This window comes from Mobula birostris, chromosome 24 (genome assembly GCF_030028105.1).
Source record: "Mobula birostris isolate sMobBir1 chromosome 24, sMobBir1.hap1, whole genome shotgun sequence".
Taxonomy (NCBI): Eukaryota; Metazoa; Chordata; class Chondrichthyes; order Myliobatiformes; family Myliobatidae; genus Mobula; species Mobula birostris.
The window spans coordinates 6806867-6827356 of record NC_092393.1 but is presented as its reverse complement, the minus strand read 5'-3'; the positions used below and the strand labels follow the sequence as shown (position 1 = coordinate 6827356).

The window sequence follows — 20490 nt, the reverse complement described above, 5'->3', positions numbered from 1 at the left end:
TAAACACGAACTGAGTTAATGCAACCTGCTGTTATAATTTGACCTCCAAGTTATCTTGACAAATTTGTTCTTCACTTCCTCCAACTTCTGTGCGGAGAGCATTCTGACAGGCTGCATCACTGTCTGGTATGGGAGAGGGGGACTACTGCACTTGACCAAAAGAAGCTTTTTTTTCTTTCGATATTATGTATTATATTGTACTGCTACTGCAAAGTTAACAAATTTCATGACACATGCTGGAGATAATAAACCCGATTCTGATTCTGAATAATTCTACCTGAGCACAACCGTCAGATGTGAATAGGCCAAAGGGCGTACGTCTGTCTGTGCTGCATAACTCTCTATGATGCCATGATACTCAAAGTTCAAAGTATCAAAGTACATATCTGTCACCATATACAGTACTACCTTGAGATTCATTTTCTTGCAAGTATTTACAGGAACATAAAGCAATACTGACAAACAGCCACTGTCCAAAAGAGCACAAATCATGCCAATAAAAAAAAAAGTAAATGATACTGAGAACCTGAGTTGTAGAGTCCTTGGAAGTGAGTTGATAGTTGTGGAGTCAGCTCAGCATTAAGATGAGTGAAGTTACCCACGCTGGTTCAGGAGTCTGATGGTTGTGAGATAATAACTATTCCTGAACCTGGTGGTGTGGGACCTGAGGCTCATTGGGGTGAGTGAAGTTACCCACGCTGGTTCAGGAGTCTGATGGTTGTGAGATAATAACTATTCCTGAACTTGGTGGTGTGGGACCTCCTACCTGATGTTTGTAGCAAGAAGAGAGCCCGGCCCGCATGATGGGAGTCCTTGATGGTGGATGTGGCAGTGCTCCTTGTTAATGTGGAGGGGAGGGTAGGGTGGGCTGTGTCCACTACTTTTATAGGCTTTTCCATTCCTGGGCATTGGTGTGGTTGATGATTAGGTTTGGGAATGGTAGCAAAACCACCTGCTCTCTATGTTTCAGTCTCTTGAGAAATAATGCCTTTGTGTATGTGTTAAGCTATACCTGGATGTTTTTCCTTTGTGTCCCTAGGGGCCAGCAGGATGAGCAGAGAGGATGGACGGTGTCCATGCACATTGGAGAGGAATGGAGAGATATGCTTGGCTGCGATTTTGTCATGGATCTCATTGCTGAAATCGAAGGAAAGAACTTACTTACAGCTCAGCCACCAGCCCCTCTTTTCCATTCACAACAGAATGAGGATGCTTATGATCGCCATTCGGGTTCTGAGGAATGCTATTCGTAAGTAACTCAGTGCTACCGGTTTCTGTGTCACAGTGGACTTTGGAGTCAATCCACTAACTGCAGAAAGTAATTGGGAAGCATAGGTGACGGGAGTAAGCTAATTTGAGCAACTAGTTCTTTACAGATATGGGAAGGCAGATTTCATGCATTAACAGTGTAACCATCCAAATCACATCTCATACCAAACAACCCCAACCTGTGCCACTGTGCCATGGGCCTACATAGTGAACAAGAATGTGTTATTGAAGGCTTCTTGCATACCAACAACACAAACTCTGTCCATCTTTCCTCTTAAGATTCCAGAATCATTGATGGTTCAGCACAATTAGGGTCAATCTCCTGTTGTCCCAGTGAAAGACCCACGTAAGTCAGCCTCACATCCCAACATTACTCTGAAAAGGTCTGATTATTAAAGCCAGCCTACTCTGCGAAACCACTAATTAGTCATATTCAACTATTTGGGGTGGCATTGTAACGCAGCAGTTCGCATAATACTGTTCTAGCAGCAGCAAGTTCAGTTCAGCTGCTGTCTGTAAGGAGTTGATATGTTTGCCCCATGACCATGTGGGTTTCCTCCAGCCCCTCTGGTTTCCTCCCACATTCCAAAGGCATACGGGTATACTTTATACTTTATTGTCGCCAAGCAATTGATACTAGAACGTACAATCATCACAGAGATATTTGATTCTGCACTTCCCGCTCCCTGGAGTACAAATCGATAGTAAATATTAAAAATTTAAATTGTAAATCATAAATAGAAAATAGAAAATGAAAAGTAAGGTAATGCAAAAAAACCGAGAGGCAGGTCCGGATATTTGGAGGGTACGGCCCAGATCCGGGTCAGGATCCATTCAGCAGTCTTATCACAGTTGGAAAGAAGCTGTTCCTAAATCTGGCTGTATGAGTCTTCAAGCTCCTGAGCCTTCTCCCGGAGGGAAGAGGGACAAAAGGTGTGTTGGCTGGGTGGGTCGTGTCCTTCATTATCCTGGCAGCACTGCTCCGACAGCATGCGGTGTAAAGTGAGTCCACGGACGGAAGATTGGTTTGTGTGATGTGCTGCGCCATGTTCACGATCTTCTGCAGCTTCTTCCGGTCTTGGACAGGACAACTTCCATACCAGGTTGTGATGCACCCTAGAAGAATGCTTTCTACAGTGCATCTATAAAAATTAGTGGGGGTTTTAGGGGACAGGCCAAATTTCTTTAGCTTTCTCAGGAAGTAAAGGCGCTGGTGGGTTAGTAGGCTTACTAGACACATAGGTGTAATTGGGTGGTGAGGGCTCGTTGGGCTACATCTCTGAATAAATACAATTTAAAAGAATTATTTCTAATAGTTTCACTGTGCTTTGAAAGCTCCAACATAAAATGATTCTATTGTCACAAAGGTCACTCCATATTGTAGCAAACTGTCTTTGTGAATATATTTCTCCACGTTGCTCTAATATTTTAGTTAATTATGTTAAACCTTTACTCTCCAGTTACTGGAGCCACTGACAGTTCCCCTTCCTTTGCTCTATCAATAGCTTTCATTATTTTCAATCCCTCTTAATTAATGAAGAAAAGGAAGAATAAAAACAAATAATCAAACCAGTTAACAATCTGTCTGCTGTGTTAATTCAAACAGATTTCGGAAAAGTCACTCATCAGTCAAATCAAGAAGCTCACATCTTCTTTAAGTGGCCCATCGATCAAAGGATATCTTCAACGTACCAGAAATCTTCAAAGCTTGTTTTCTTTCAGGGAATTTTTCAGCAGAACCAATGCCATTCAAACCTCGGCCACCTCCAAAATAGAATTAACGTAGTCCTGACGAAGGGCCTCGGCCTGAAACGTCGACTGCACCTCTTCCTACAGATGCTGCCTGGCCTGCTGCGTTCACCAGCAACTTTGATGTGTGTCGCTTGAATTTCCAGCATCTGCAGAATTCCTGTTGTTAACGTAGTCCAATGCCACTTTGGGATCCGAAAAAACATGTGGAGTCGAATCTTTAGGAAATAATTTAATCGGGCTGGATAGGAAGTGTTGGGAATAATCCCTTATCATGGGCTATCTTCATAGCTGGAATGAATTTGAACTGCTGTTCCATAACTTCCCATGGATAATCTTCATAAAAACGAATCTTGGAGCCCTTGAATTTAAAAACTCTGTGTTTCCTTGCATATTTTATGATTTTGTCTTTAACTTTGAAATGAAGAAAACTGACCAAAACTGACCTTGGTTTATTCGGATCTTGAGATTTCAAAGTGAAAATTCTATGCGCTCGTTCAATATTGGGATGCTGAGGTAGAATATCCGGAAACAGAGATTGAAACAAATTAGCAAAATAGTCCAATAAATCCCCACTCTCAGATCCTTCCTTCAGTCCACCAATTCAAATCTTATTCTGACGATAATCTTGCGTTGAGCCTGTTCCAAGCGGGCTGAAATACCTGCTATCTGACGCTTCGACTCTTTAAGTTCAGAATTCAAGGAAATAATATTTTTTCTCTGAACTGAAAACTCTGTCGAAACGACTTCATCTCAGAGGTGTTATTATCTATTTTCTTGTCGAGAACCATCAACGCATGTTCTAAATGGTCAGCCCAGCATATCTTCTGATTTTTCTTTCAAAGTTTTTCCCTTTCCATTGCCGGATTCAGAAAGCTGCTTTCCACTTCTTAAAGATTGTGACGTAATGACAACTATTCCCCTCTAAGATCTGACAAATAAAAGTTAAAAATTCGGAGTTTAAACTGGGGAAAAGGAAGAATTAAAGGCAGCCACAGAAATAGTGTGTTACTCCATTAAGCTGCAGGCGGAGTCCCCCCAGTCTCTCTTTTACCTTTCCCTAAACCCACCAGTCTAAGGAGAACACCTTGCTTCTCTAACCTTCACTTAACTAAATGCCTGCAGGAAGTTATGGAAAATAGAAGGAGGCTGTTTGAGTCAGTACCGATCATAAAAAATCTACTCAGCCTGAAACATCCTTCTAGCACCTTCTCCACAGCTCTGCAGCACTCAGCTCTTCACAGTCCTCCCTGGTGATATCCTGTTAACCTCCTCTGTATACTCTGTCCAAGGCCTTTGACCAGCTTCTTAAATGATAAGCCCCAGAACTGAAAGCAATACTTATGAAGCTCCTTCAATAATTCCAAAGGACTGAAGTAGGGTAAATACTGAAAGGCTTTTATTCGCAGTCAACCGTGACCTCCATGCTGAGTGTCTGCCCCTGGTCTGAGGGGGAGGAGCAGGGCGAAAACGCTTTTATTCAGGGCTCTGTGGGAGGAGCCACAGGGGCAGTCAGCAGAGGGGCGTGTCCAGCCAGTTAACCCAGTTACAACCTAGATACAAACAACAGGAATTCTGCAGATGCTGGAAATTCAAGCAACACACATCAAAGTTGCTGGTGAACGCAGCAGGCCAGGCAGCAGTACTAGCTCTTCTTTCAGTTAGTCCTGACGAAGGGTCTCGGCCTGAAACGTCGACTGCACCTCTTCCTAGAGATGCTGCCTGGCCTGCTGCGTTCACCAGCAACTTTGATGTGTGTTGCTACAACCTATATATATGGTTTACCACAACCTAATTTGAGAAGAAGAGTGGTCACAGAAGGTTTAACATGATCTTCTTAATTTTGTACTGAGTGTCTAGTTTTATAAAATTGATCGAAACAATTTTAAACACCTCAATAGTTAGTTCCCCAGGGTGGTGTATCAAAACCATTGGGCATTGAACCTTCTCTAATGTAGGAATCAGAATTCCTGTGTATTGGGCACTCCCCTGGGTGAGGCATCAGACCTTCCAAGGGTAACCACTGCTGGGTATTGTGCGAAAGTACTGCTGCATTGAGTATTTTTTGCTTGTGCTTTCCATACTGAGCATTGTGAACTGTGTTTCGGTAGGTCACTCGAGTTCAATGAAGGATATATTCCTCCAGCACCCAACATACAGGCACCGCCTCTGCCTCCGTCAATGTTACCCTACAACAGCTCTGAAGCTGATCCACATGTGTATGCTCGTAAGTAAACCAAAGATAAAGATGGGACAAGTAGCTGGTTTTCGCGCTCAGTCTAATGTGATGCCTTTAGCAGTGGGGGTGGTCTCATCTGCTGTTGTTGATGATTAATCAGTGATTGGTGTTTGGTCATCATCGATTTTCCTCCCCTGCTCTTCCCATTTTCCCTGCTACTTCCAACATCTCCTCCTCTGTTCCTGATCACAAGACTCCCCTTCTCTAAGAGTAAAAGAGTGACCTCTCCTTTTCCCCTGCGAAGACAAGCCAGAAGGTATTTGCTTGTAAAGAATGCTGGTATATTGAGTAGAGAGGGTATGTACTGGAGAGGATGCTGTGATCATAATGAAAGACTGTCAGTAGCATACTGCTCAGATTATAAACAGCCTCTGCTCTTGAATTTTTGTATTTCAAGAATAAACTTAGTTAATATAAAAAATAAATTAGAAATATATAAACAGTGCTGTCCAGTCACAGCGTATTGAGTCTACAGCTGTAGTGTCAGGATCTCCTGCTCTTGAACTTCTTTGTGCCTTTCTGGCCTTCTCTCTAGAGGGAGGAAGATGATCAGCTCGAAAGCAGTGAGGCTCTGGATTGCAGAAAATCCAGGTGACCTATTTCCTTGTCCTTTCTTTTTAATCCATATAAGAAGAATTATTGGACACAGAGTGGCCACTTCCTTTAATACCATCTGAGGAGAGAGTACGGTACGTGCATCAGAGAGCAGCGGCTCGACACAACGTACATTGCGCCGCTGCATTGTCCGGGATCGCCACTCCGAGGGCTTTCCTGTAGCCTCTTCCTACTTCCAGCAGTGATCTGATGGTCCCCTGAGCTCCTGCTACCCAGAACCTCACTCCTACTGTGTGTTTCCTGGATCTCCTGCTCCTTCAGGTTTGCCTTCCCCACAGTAGCTGCTGTGCAGTGTGTACTGCTGTTATCTGGATGCTGGGAGGAGTCTCGAAGGGTAGAGACCCTTCTGTGAGCCCTGCACAGCAACAGGTTGGCAGATGCAATCAGCTGGTGTAAACTATCTCCGCACTGTTCTCGACTTGACTTCAGCAGGATCCTGGTTTGGCATTAGCTTGAACATTAAACTAAATTTCTGTTTGAAACCTTATCCCAATTAATTAGCAGAAAGTTCCCAGCTCAACAAGTCCCATCACACTCTGCAGGCTGTGCAGCCCTACCCTCTCTTCACCACCCCACTCCTGCCTCTTCACTGAATCTTTCCTGGGTTTCCCGGGGCTGCCTCAGGGATGGGCAATGGAGGCGCCTCAGGGATGGGTGATGGAGGCATCTCAGGGATGGGTGTTGGAGCTGCCTCAGGGATGGGTGATGGAGGCATCTCAGGGATGGGTGATGGAGCTGCCTCAGGGATAGGTGATGGAGGTGCCTCAGGGATGGGTGATGGAGCTGCCTCAGGGATGGGTGATGGAGGTGCCTCAGGGATGGGTGATGGAGGTGCCTCAGGGATGGGTGATGGAAGAGCCTCAGGGATAGGTGATGGAGGTGCCTCAGGGATGGGTGATGGAGCTGCCTCAGGGATGGGTGATGGAGGTGCCTCAGGGATGGGTGATGGAGGTGCCTCAGGGATGGGTGATGGAGGCATCTCAGGGATGGGTGATGGAGCTGCCTCAGGGATGGGCGATGGGGCTGCCTCAGGGATGGGCAATGGGGCTGCCTCAGGGATGGGTGATGAAGGAGCCTCAGGGATGGGTGATGAAGGAGCCTCAGGGATGGGTGATGGAAGTTCCTCAGGGATGGATGATGGAGATTCCTCAGGGATGGGTGATGGAGGTGCCTCAGGGATGGGTGATGGAAGTTCCTCAGGGATGGGTGATGGAAGTTCCTCAGGGATGGGTGATGGAGGAGCCTCAGGGATGGGTGATGGAGGAGCCTCAGGAATGGGTGATGGAGGAGCCTCAGGGATGGGCGATGGAGGCGTCTCAGGGATGGGCGATGGAGGCGTCTCAGGGATGGGTGATGGAGGTGCCTCAGGGATGGGTGATGGGGCTGCCTCAGGGATGGGCGATGGAGGCGTCTCAGGGATGGGTGATGGAGCTGCCTCAGGGATGGGTGAGGGAGGTGCCTCAGGGATGGGTGATGGAGCTGCCTCAGGGATGGGTGATGGAGCTGCCTCGGGGATGGGTGATGGAGGTGCCTCAGGGATGGGTGATGGAGGAGCCTCAGGGATGGGCGATGGAGGCGTCTCAGGGATGGGTGATGGAGCTGCCTCAGGGATGGGCGATGGAGGCATCTCAGGGATGGGTGATGGAGGTGTCTCAGGGATGGGTGATGGAAGTTCCTCAGGGATGGGTGATGGAGGTTCCTCAGGGATGGGTGATGGAAGTTCCTCAGGGATGGGTGATGGAGGTGTCTCAGGGATGGGTGATGGAAGTTCCTCAGGGATGGGTGATGGAGATGCCTCAGGGATGGGCGATGGAGGCGTCTCAGGGATGGGTGATGGAGGCACCTCAGGGATGGGTGATGGGGCTGCCTCAGGGATGGGTGATGGAGGCGTCTCAGGGATGGGTGATGGAGGCGTCTCAGGGATGGGTGATGGAGGTGCCTCAGGGATGGGTGATGGAGGTGCCTCAGGGATGGGTGATGGAGGTGCCTCAGGGATGGACGATGGAGGAGCCTCAGGGATGGGTGATGGAGGTGCCTCAGGGATGGATGATGGAGGTGCCTCAGGGATGGGCGATGGAGGCACCTCAGGGATGGGTGATGGAGCTGCCTCAGGGATGGGTGATGGAGGTTCCACAGGGATGGGCGATGGAGGCACCTCAGGGATGGGTGATGGAGCTGCCTCAGGGATGGGTGATGGAGGTGCCTCAGGGATGGGTGATGGAGGTGCCTCCGGGATGGGTGAGGGAGTTGCCTCAGGGATGGGTGAGGGAGGTGCCTCAGGGATGGGTGAGGGAGGTGCCTCGGGGATTGATGGGTGTGGCAATGGAGGCGCCCCAGGGATGGGTGATGAATGTGGCTATCCCCGTCTCACCAGAAATGTTTGCCCTCTAGTACTTGTCATTTCCACCCTGGGAAAAAGACTCTGGCTGTCTTGTTGTTGTTCAGTTGAGTTCAACTCTTGGTGACCTCATGAACCAAAGGGTCCACAAGATACAGAAGTAGATTGCCAGGCCTTTTTCCACGCTGCTGCCCAGGTTGGGACCCGGCTGGGTTTGAACCCGGGACCACCTGACCTGAAATTCAGTGTTGTTGCCACTGCACCACCAGCCAGCCCTTGGCTGTCCTACCCATCTCATAAATTTATCACTTTCTATGAGGTCACCTCCTCAGCCTCCATGGAAACAATCCAAGATTTTCAAACCTCTCTTTATTCTTGATCCTCTCCGATCCAGGCAACATCATGTGTGTAGGAATGGGTGAGAGGGGTTTTGGGTCAGTGGGTGTGTAATCTCACGGGTGGGAGTGAGATTCCTTTATTTAATGTGGTGTACCATGTGATGGGTTCTGTGAATTAGGGTAGGTTCGGTGGGAAGAGGGGTTGAACAGACTGTAGAAGAGCATAGAACATCACAGGGCTTCAGCCCACAATGCTTTCAACCTATCAACCAATTAAGAATCAATCTAACCCTTCATTCCTGCATGGCCCTCCATTTTTCCACCATCCATGCGACTATCTAAGTGTTTCTTAAATTTGCCTAATGTACCTGCCTCTACCACCACCCCTGGCAAGGCAATCCTTGTACCCACCACTCTCTGTGTAAAATATCCACTTCTGACACTCCCCTATACCTTCCTCCAAACACCTTAAAATTATTCCCCCTCATATTAGCCATTTCTGCCCTAGGGAAAAGTCTCTGGCTATCCACACTATCTATGCCTCTTATTATTTTGTACACTTCTGTCAAGTCACTTCTCATCCTCCTTTGCTCCAAAGAGAAAGGCCCTGGTTCGCTTAACCTGTCTTCATAAGACACACTCCCTGGTACAGGGAGCGTCCTGGTAAATCTCCACTGCATCCTCTTTACAGCTTCTACATCTTTCCTATAATGAGACGACCAGAAGTGAACACAATATTCCAAGTGTGATCTAACCAGGGTTTTATAGAGCTGCAACATTTTTACCTCAGAGCTTTCGAACTCTACCCCGCAACTAATGAAGGCCAACGCACCATACGCCTCCTTAACAACACTATCAATTTGTGTGGCAAGTTTAAGTGATCTATGGATATGGAACCCAAGATCCCTCTGTTCCTCCACACTGTCAAGAATCCTGCCACTAACTCTTTACTCTGCCTTCAAGTTCATCCTTCCAAAATGAATCCCTTTCCTCTTTCTCGGGTTGAACTTCATCTACCTTTTCTCCACCTAGCTCTGAATTCTGTCAGTGTCCTACTGCAAACTACAACAATCCTCTAAACTATCAACAACTCCATCAACCTTCATGTTATCTGCAGACTAAGTAACCCACCCTTCCACTTCCTCATCCAAATCATTTATAAAATCACAAAGACCAGGGGTCGCAGAACAGATCCACGTGGAACACCAGTGGTCACTGATCTCCGGGCAGAATACTCTCCATCTACTACCACCCCCTGCCTTCTATGGGCAAGCCAGTTCTTTATTCACACAGACAAGATTCCCTGGATCCCAAGCCTCCTGACTTTCTGAAAGAGCCTACTATGTGGAATGTTATCAAACACCTTACTCACCTTATTCATACACACCTCACCCACTGCTCTACCTCATCAATGTGCTTTGTCACGTCCTCAAAGAATTCAGTCTGACTCCTGAGGCATGACCTGCCCCTCACAAAGCCATGCTGACTATGCCTAATCAGACAATGCTTCTCCAAACAATCAAAAATACTGTCTCTCAGAATCCTCTCCAATAAATTACCCACCAATGAAGTCATTTTCAGAGTTATCTTGACTCTCTTTCTTGATCCAAGGAATAACACTTGCTACCAACAATTATCTGGTACTGAGCCTGTGGCCGTCAGGATGAAAAGTTTGTCGTCAAGGTCACAGCAATTCCTTTCCTCCCTTTCCGTAGTAACTGGAGTATATCATGACCACAAGAGATTTTGCAGATACTGGAAATCCAGAGTAACTGAATGCTGGAGGAACTCAGCATCTGCTGAAAGAAATAAAGAGCCAATATTTTGAGCTGAGTCTCTTCATCAGGACTCATTTGGCTCCAGTACCTTTCCATTCCTAATGTTTTTTCAAATATTCTAGCATGTTCTTCTTTCGTAACATCAACAAGTTCTGGCATATCGGCCTGTTTTACTCTGTTGTCACTGTCACCGAGGTCCCTCTCACTGGTGAATACTGAAGCAAAATACATATTAAGGACCTCCCTTACCTTCTCTAATGCTCCTTCCTGATTGTTCTTATCCTCTCTCTGACCATCCTCCTGCTCTTCACATGCAATATGTGTAGAGCACCTTGTGGTTTTCCATAATTCTACTCATCAAGCCCTTCTCATGCCTCTTCTTGCTCTACTAAGTCCTTTCTTCTGCTCCTTCCTTGCTACCTTGTAACTCTCTAGAGCCCAGTCTGATCCTTGCTTCTTAAGCCTTAGTAAGCATCTTTCTTTCTCTTGACTAGATGTTCCACATCTCTTGTCACCCATGGTTCCTTCACCCTACTGTCCTTTCTCTGCCACAATGGGACAAATCTATCCAGAGCTTCATGCAATTGCACCCTAACAACCTCCACATTTCTGTTGTGCTTTTCCCTGAGTATATCTGTTCCCAGTTTATGCTCCCCTTATAGCATTATAATTCCCCCTCCCCCAATTAAATTCCTTCCCATAGCATCTGCTCCTATTCCTCTCCAAGGCTATCGTAAAGGTCAGGGAGTTGTGGTCACTGTCTCTGAAATGCTTTCCCACTGGGAGATCTGACACCTGATCTGTTTCATTGCCGAGCACCAGATCCAATATGGCCTCTCCCCTAGTCAGCTTGTCTACATATGGAGACAGGAATCAATCTCGGACACACCTAACAAATTCCACCCTATCCAAACCTTTTGCAATAAGGAGGTGCCAATCAATATTAGGGAAGTTGAATTGCCCCATGACAACAGCCCTGTTATTTTTGCACCATTCCAAAAATATGCCTCTTCGTCTGTTCCACTGTGTGTTTGTTGCCGCTGGGAGATCTACAGAATACTCACAGTGGAGTAATTACTCTCTTCCTGTTTCTCACTTCCAACCCCACTGGCTAAGTAGAGAATCTCTGATTATCAATGCCACCCCAACACCTCTTTTATCTCCCTCCCTGTACCTTTTGAAACATCTAAACTCTGGAACATTCAGCAGCCAATCCTGCCTTTGTGAAAGCCAAGTCTATAATGGCCACAACATCATAGTTCCATGTACTGACCCATGCTCTAAGTTCATCACCCTTGTTCTTGATACTTGTTGCATTAAAACAGACACACTTCAACCCATCCCACTGACTGCAATTTTGCCCCAACGACTGCCTATCCTTCCTCACAAGTTCTCTACACACTGCATCTACCTGTACACCAACTGCCCCATCCTCTGACCTACTAATCTGCTTCCATCTCCCAGTGGATTGCTGTAGTCAGTGGGTTATGCAGGTGACAGTGGGGCCAATTGATGTCACCATTAACTGGACGGTGCCCATCCGTGTGAGTTGGTGCTCCGGGAAAGAAAATATGACCCATATTTTCAAATGGCAATTCTGCTGTTGTTCGTCCCTTCACAGACTCCATAACAAAGTCCGAGACTATACCAGCGTGTGAAAACTATGTGGACAATCTATTCGCCTCAGTGTTCTCGCATGGAGGAGGGGTAAGTGTAGAGTGCGGAGATGCGCTGACTGAGTGAAGGTGGAGACAAAAGCTGATGGGGGTACATACCAAGGTGGGGATGGGGTACTGAATGCAGGTCAGTTCTGGTGAATCCACAGGGTGTGTGTGTGTGTCTCACTGGTGAATCCACAGGGTGTGGGTGTGTGTGTGTGTGTGTGTGTCTCACTGGTGAATCCACAGGGTGTGTGTGTGTCTGTGTCCCATAAGGATCTGTTCTGGGACCTCTACTTTTCGTGATTTTTATTAACGACCTGCATGTGGGGGTAGAAGGGTGGGTTGGCAAGTTTGCAGATGACACAACGGTTGGTGGTGTTGTAGATAGTGTAGAGGATTGTCAAAGATTGCAGAGAGACATTGATAGGATGCAGAAGTGGGCTGAGAAGTGGCAGATGGAGTTCAACCCGGAGAAGTGTGAGGTGGTACACTTTGGAAGGACAAACTCCAAGGCAGAGTACCAAGTAAATGGCAGGATACTTGGTAGTGTGGATACTTGGCACATGTCCACAGATCCCTGAAAGTTGCCTCACAGATAGATAGGATAGTTAAGAAAGTTTATGGGGTGTTAGCTTTCATAAATCGAGGGATAGAGTTTAAGAGTCGCGAGGTAATGATGCAGCTCTATAAAACTCTGGTGAGGCCACACTTGGAGTACTGTGTCCATTTCTGGTCACCTAACTATAGGAAGGATGTGGAAGCATTGGAAAGGGTACAGAGGAGATTTACCAGGATGCTGCCTGGTTTAGAAAGTATGCATTATGATCAGAGATTAAGGGAGCTAGGGCTTTACTCTTTGGAGAGAAGGAGGATGAGAGGAGACATGATAGAGGTGTACAAGATATTAAGAGGAATAGATAGAGTGGATAGTCAGTGCCTCTTTCCCAGGGCACCACTGCTCAATACAAAAGGACATGGTTTTAAGGTAAGGGGTGGGAGGTTCAAGGGGATATTAGAGGAAGGTTTTTTACCAGAGAGCGGTTGGTGCGTGGAATGCACTGCCTGAGTTAGTGGTGGAGGCAGATACACTAGTGAAGTTTAAGAGACTACTAGACAGGTATATGGAGGAATTTAAGTTGGGGGCTTATATGGGAGGCAGGGTTTGAGGGTCGGCACAACATTGTGGGCCGAAAGGCCTGTACTGTGCTGGACTATTCTATGTTCTATGTTCTATATGTGTGTGTCTCACTGGTGAATCCATGGGGCCGGGTATATGTGTGTGTGTGTGTGTGTGTGTGTGTCTTTCACTGGTGAATCCACAGGGGTGTGTAGTCGGTGTGTGTAATGGGTGTGGTGCGTATCGTGGAGAAGTGTGTAGTCAGTGTGATAATTTCCCATATCTTGGCAGCCTTCCTTCTTCAAGAAGCAACATTAACCTCTAAATAAATCGCAGAATCGGTTGTGTGAGTGGAGCTTTTGCCAGACTGAGAAAGGTTTTTTGAAGATTGGAATATGAAGACCAGCACTGAGCTTCCTGTCTAAACAGCTGTGGCCCTCCCTCCTTGCTTTATTGAGCGAGGTCAGGATCAGAATCAGAATCTGGTTTATTATCACCGGCATGTGACGTGAAATCCGTTAACTTAGCAGCAGTAGTTCAATGCAATACATAATATAAAAATAATATTAATAAATAAATAAGTCCATCAATTACAGTACATGTATATTGAATGAATTAAAAATCATGCCAAAACAGAACTACTGTATGTATATTTAAAAAAAGTCAGGTAGTATCCAAAGCTTCGATGTCCATTTGGGAATCAGATGGCAGAGGGGAAGAAGCTGTTCCTGTGTCAGAGTGTGTGTCTTCAGGCTTCTGTACCTCCTACCTGATGGTAACAGTGAGAAACGGGCATGCCCTGGGTGCTGGAGGTCCTTAATAATGGACGCTGCCTTTCTGAGACACCCTGAAGAAGTCCTGGGTACTTTGTAGGCTAGTACCAAAGATGGAGCTGACTGGATTTACAACCGTCTGCAGCTTCTTTCGGTCCTGTGCAGTAGCCCCTCCATACCAGACAGTGATGCAGCCGGTCAGAATGCAGTGATGCAGCCTGTCAGGATGCAGTGATGCAGCCAGTCAGAATGCTCTCATGGACAAGGTACAGGATGCCGAGAAACTTACCATCAAAGATGTCTCCGAAAGATTCCGAGAGTTAGCTGGAAGAACAGGCGTACTAACTCCCACATCCTGAAGGAAGCTAACATTAACTCCATAGCCACAATTGTGACTCAACACCAATTGTGATGGGTTGGCCACATCATCAGTCTGCCTGACTCCCAGCTTCCCAAACAACTCCTGTTCAGCCAACTCAAGGATGCAAAGTGCGCTGCTGGAGGGCAGAAAAAGTGGTTCAAGGACAATATTCTCGACCTAGCTGAGGAAGTGACACATCAACATGAATGGATGGGAGAAATGAGCAGATTAGGGAAAGCTGGAGAAGGACTGTCTATGAGGGGACTGCACAGCTCAAAGAATACCTCCAGTATGCCGCTGAAACTAAATGGCTTCCATGTAAGGGGAGACTGGGAAACGCCCAACCAGCTCCATCCACCAGCACCTCAATGACCTACACTTGCCAACACTGCGGATCACAGATCGGCCTCTTCAGTCATCTCAGGACCCACAAGTGACCAGATCTGCCACCAGGAGAAGAATCATACTTGACAATGAGTGATGGCTGATGATGAGTCAGTGTGTGTGATGGTGAGTGCACCGGGTTGTGTGCCAGTATGGGGTGAAGAGGTGAGTTTTAGATCTGTGTGAGCACTGGGGTGTGTGTGAGTGATGGAGGGAGATCGGGTGTGAGAGCAGAGAGTGTAAACGTTGGTGAGATCAGGTGTGGGAGAGTTGCTGAGTGTGAGCAGTGTCTGTAACTGCACAGATTTTGTGCAGTGAGGTTCTGACAGATCCTTCTGATTCACTTTTCAGGAAATGGAGAGACCGAGTGACCTAAACAGGCGGATGAAAGGAGGCGGGGGGATAGGCCCACCACAGGCAGGAGCGTACATGACCACAGGTCAGGGACATCCTGGCACTCTTTGTTATGAGCAGCGAGTGGTGAATGAGGACTTGTAAATGAAAATAACATGCAGAGGCAAGAAGACTGGAAGCGATTTGAAGTGGGCTAGTGGGGATTGGGTGTGGGCTGGGTGAGGGTGTGTGTGAGTCTGAGGAATGGGAAAGGCAGACTGTGAGCTGCAGAGATGAGTTGGTAATGAGTGTGTACTGTGGAACCATTTACACCTAGTGTGTGCTCTGTTCCATCTCAGGGATATTTATTGATTACTTCTCTTTGTTCATAGGTGTACCAATGGTCCCCAGCTACTCAATGGGTAGGTACATGCTCTTCTGTTCACTCAGTATAACCCCTACTGTCTATGGGAAGTCTCTATGATTAAATGTATGATTGTCCTGCACTCTCCTGCCTACTTTTTTCTCCACCCACAGTCTGTATCTTTGTTACTCCCTGTGCGTTTCACAAATGTCGTTTGACATGAAGGAGCAACAACTAATTAGTGAGAGGGGATGCAATGGTTTCCTTGGTCAGCTCTGACCTGATGCCTTGGACTTCATAGTGTTTGGAATCAGTGTTGGAGACTCACTTAGATACTTCCACTTGGATGTCTTTCCGCTGCCAAGACTGGGTCTGTTCTGTGGTTGGAAGACAAGTCTACCACACTGTCTGCTAGTGACGAGCTGCTACTTGACAGATCTCCCAATTTAGACACCCATTCTAGGTGTTTATGAGGACAGAAACTATAGGGCTGGAAAGGATTTTGTCATGTCTGAATTCTTTCCTGGACTGATGCCCAGTTTACTGTCTGCGTTCATACTTTCTCTCTTTCAACATAGCAGTTTGATACAGCAGAGTTCCTTACCAAGCCGTTCCAGAGGGAAGTTACAATCAGCCAGGTGCTTGTGGGCCTGGGCCATATATAGTCCAGACCATGTAAGGGCAGCAGATTCCCTCCCCTGAAGACCATTGAGGGAATCACTTGCAGGATTCAAGCGTTGTTAGACTGGTAGACACACCAGCAGTGTCAGAGCCGTGCTCATTGAATCTCACAAGAGAGAAGAAACCCATTTAGGCCATCACCCCTGTGACAGTTCCCTGGAGAATGGAGATACAAGTAACTGTAAACGCAGAGTACAGAGAAACCCAGTGGATTGACCAGCATCTGTGGAGGGAAGGAAATTGTCGACGTTTTGGGTTGAAACCCTGCTTCAGGACTGACACTGCTGTGCCCGCTGAGTTTCTTCAGTAAAATTGTTTGTTGCTGCTTGGAGAAGGTTTGATTACTTCCATTCTCCTATACCTTCCCCTTCATCCAGGAAATCAATTCCCTTCCCAACTGAATCCAATTTAATGTGCTTCAAGTGTTGGGAATTTCAGAATGAATAAGAAAATTACATTGCCTCTTTTTAAATGTTATTATACAACATAGCACATAGAATAGTACAGCACAGTACAGGCCCTTCGGTCCACATTGTTGTGCCGACCATCAAACCCTGCCTCCCATATAAGCCCCCACCCTAAGTTCCTCCATATACCTGTCTAGTAGTCTCTTAAACTTCACTAGTGTATCTGCCTCCACCACTGACTCAGGCAGTGCATTCCACACACCAACCACTCTCTGAGTAAAAACCTTCCTCTAATATCCCCCTTGAACTTCCCACCCCTTACCTTAAAGCCATGTCCTCTTGTATTGAGCAATGGTGCCCCGGGGAAGAGGCACTGGCTATCCACCCTATCTATACCTCTTAATATCTTGTACACCTCTATCATGTCTCCTCTCATCCTCCTTCTCTCCAGAGAGTAAAGCCCTAGCTCCCTTAATCTCTGATCATAATGCATACTCTCTAAATCAGGCAGCATCCTGGTAAATGTCCTCCATACCCTTTCCAATGCTTCCACATCCTTCCTATAGTGAGGCGACCAGAACTGGACACAGTACTCCAAGTGTGGCCTAACCAGAGTTTTATAGAGCTGCATCATTAAATCGCGACTCATAAACTCTGTCCCTCGATTTATGAAAGCTAACACCCCATAAGCTTTCTTAACTACCCTATCTACCTGTGAGGCAACTCTCAGGGATCTGTGGACATGTACCCCCAGATCCCTCTGTTCCTCCACACTTCCAAGTATCCTGCCATTTACTTTGTACTCTGCCTTGGAGTTTGTCCTTCCAAAGTGTACCACCTCACATTTCTCCGGGTTGAACTCCCATCTGCCACTTCTCAGCCCACTTCTGCATCCTATCAATGTCTCTCTACAACCTTTGACAATCCTCTACACTATCTACAATACCACCAACCTTTGTGTCATCTGCAAACTTGCCAACCCACCCTTTTACCCCCACATCCAGGTCGTTAATAAAAATCACAAAAAGTAGAGGTCCCAGAACCGATCCTTGTGGGACACCACTAGTCACAACCCTCCAATCTGAATGTACTCCCTCCACCACGACCCTCTGCCTTCTGCAGGCAAACCAATTCTGAATCCACCTGGCCAAACTTCCCTGACTTTCTGAATAAGCCTACCGTGTGGAAACTTGTCAAATGCCTTACTAAAATCCATATAGATTACATCCACTGCACTACCCTCATCTATATGCCTGATAACCTCCTCAAAGAACTCTATCAGCTTTGCTAGACACAATCTGCCCTTCACAAAGCCATGCTGACTGTCCCTGATCAGACTATGATTCTCTAAATGCCTTTAGATCCTATCGTACATCCTTCATAGTACATGGTCCTACCCCCACACCCTTGCACACTACAGCAGTCCTCTCTGGGGCATTAAAGTAGTGGTTAAGATTAAGATTGGCTTCATTTGTCACATGTACATCAAAACAGACAGTGCAATATGTTGTTTTGAATCAATGACCAACACAGTCCAGGCAGGGATTGTGCGGGTGGCAGCCCAGCAAGGGCCACCATGCTTCCAGCACCAACGAGGAAACCAGAGGCCCAGAGGAAAACCGGTGTGGTCACAAGGAGAACGCATAAACTCCACACAGACAGCAGCGGGATTCGATCTGCGATCTGCGATTGCTGGCACGGTAACGGCTACTCTACTCTGCTGCCCTGTTGGTTAGTTCTGGCTTGACTTCAGGTCATCAGGAGTAAATATCTAGCACTGCCTTATTGTGTCTATTGCATAGGATGGTGAATTGAATTATTCCTGTCTGCAATGTCTTAATGGTCTTTACCTCTGTATGCTAAGTACAGTGGATAGTTTCACCTGACACCATTTATACAGAAAACCTTTGACGCTATATAGGAAGAAGCATGGTGTGAAGAAAGAAGATAGCTGTGTCAGGTACATTATCTGTATCCTTTACTTTCTCTTATTCAGGTGTTCCGATGATGCCTCAGATGCAACAGATGACTGCTGTACCTACTTATCAGACCCCAGTGATAAGTGCAGCCGTGCCTTCAATGCAGCCGATGCCTTCGATGCAGCCGATGCCTTCGATGCAGCCGATGCCTGCGATGCAGCCGATGCCTGCGATGCAAACAGTTCCCGTGATGCAAACAGTTCCCATGATGCAGCCAGTGGAGCCATCAGTGCCAGGTAGTGGAATGATCTCGGGTACATCTCTTCATCTCAGTTCCAGCCAGCCTGGCCCTGTCTACTCCCTCACGTACTTTAATGTGCAGCATTACTGAGTGTTCACTTTTATTCCTGCAAAATCGTTGCATTTTTCCAGTTATACTGCAGTGAAAGGGACACCACATCACTGTCCAAGGTCAATGCTTGTTTTTCCAGTGTCATGCTCCAAAATAAGAGGCAGGCTTCTTCAGTTTATTTGAAGGCCAGAGATGTGCTGAAGGTCACACAGATGAAGGGAAAGCAGGATTACTTGGACGTGGGCCTACCCCTATCCCTGAGAAAAATGTTCACTTCTTCACAAGTGCAGTTAACATTTGTCTGAGGTAACCTCTGTAAAATTTAGGGCTTAGGAATGCACAACCAAGTTAAACTGCCCCTTCTGTCTCCATACTTATTTTCACCTTACCTTTTAAAGAAAGATGTCAACAAAATAGAGAAAGTACAGAGAAGATTTACTAGAATGTTACCTGGGTTTCATCTCCTAAGTTACAGAGAAAGGTTGAACAAGTTGGATCTTTATTCTTTGGAGTGTAGAAGGTTGAGGGGGGATTTGATAGAGGTGTTTAAAATTATGGGGGGAATTGATAGAGTTGACGTGGATAGGCTTTTTCCATTGAGAGTGGGGAAGATTCAAACAAGAGGACATGAGTTGAGAGTTAAAGGGCAAAAGTTTACGGGTAACATGAGGGGGAACTTCTTTACTCAGAGAGTGGTAGCTGTGTGGAACGAGCTTCCAGCAGAAGTGGTTGAGGCAGGTTTGATGTTGTCATTTAAAGTTAAATTGGATAAATATACGGACAGGAAAGGAATGGAGGGATGTGGACTGAGTGCAGGTCGGTGGGACTAGGTGAGAGTAAGAGTTCGGCATGGACTAGAAGGGCTGAGATGGCCTGTTTCCGTGCTGTTATGGTTATATGGTTTACAATGTTTCAGGAATACAGAACTGGACACCATCAGTTCTTTAAGAGCTCTTCTTCAGTACTTTTGAGTGATAAAGACTGTAAGTAATCAGATCTGGTTAAAAACATAGAGAACCTACAGCACGATACAGGCCCTGAACATGTACTTACTTGGAAATTACCTAAGGTTACCCATAGCCCTCTATTCATGTACCTATCCAGGAGTCTCTTAAAAGACCCTATCGTATCCCCCTCCACAACTGTCGCCGGCAGCCCATTCCACGCACTCACCACTCTCTGCGTAAAAAACTTACCCCTGACATCTCCTCTGTACCTACTTCCAAGCACCTTAAAACTGTGCCCTCTCATGTTAGCCATTTCAGCCCTGGGAAAAAGCCTCTGACTATCCACATGATCAATGCCTCTCAACACCTTATACACCTCTATCAGGTCACCTCTCATCCTCAGTCGCTCCAAGGAGAAAAGGCCAAGTTCACTCAACCTATTCTCGTAAGGCATGCTCCTCAATCCAGGCAACATCCTTGTAAATCTCCTCTGCACACTTTCTATAGTCTTCATATCCTTCCTGTAGTGAGGTGACCAGAACTGAACACAACACTCCAAGTGGGGCCTGACCAGGGTCCTACAGAGCTGCAACATTACCTCTCGGCTCTTAAACTCAATCCCACAGTTGATGAAGGCTGATGCATCGTATGCCTTCTTAACCACAGAGTCAACCTGCGCAGCTGCTTTGAGTGTCCTATGGACTCAGACCCCAAGGTCCCTCTGATCCTCCACACTGCCAAGAGTCTTACCATCAATACTATATTCTGCCATCATATTTGACCTACCAAAATGAACCACTTCACACTTATCTGGCTTGAACTCTATCTGCCACTTCTCAGCCCAGTTTTGCATCCTATTGATGCC

At 46.6% G+C, this 20490-nt stretch overlaps 1 protein-coding gene across 2 annotated transcripts in view; it reads left to right on the top strand.

Moving 5' to 3' along the window:
- Positions 1-20490, top strand: part of myo15b (myosin XVB) — a 210376-nt gene that overhangs the window by 53052 nt on the left and 136834 nt on the right. For both annotated transcript variants that reach the window (XM_072242387.1, XM_072242388.1), the window contains 6 exons: positions 1040-1249; positions 5130-5245; positions 11948-12033; positions 14974-15061; positions 15348-15377; positions 18404-18622. In XM_072242387.1, the coding sequence (XP_072098488.1) occupies positions 1040-1249; positions 5130-5245; positions 11948-12033; positions 14974-15061; positions 15348-15377; positions 18404-18622 (749 nt within the window). The remainder of the gene's footprint in view (positions 1-1039; positions 1250-5129; positions 5246-11947; positions 12034-14973; positions 15062-15347; positions 15378-18403; positions 18623-20490) is intronic.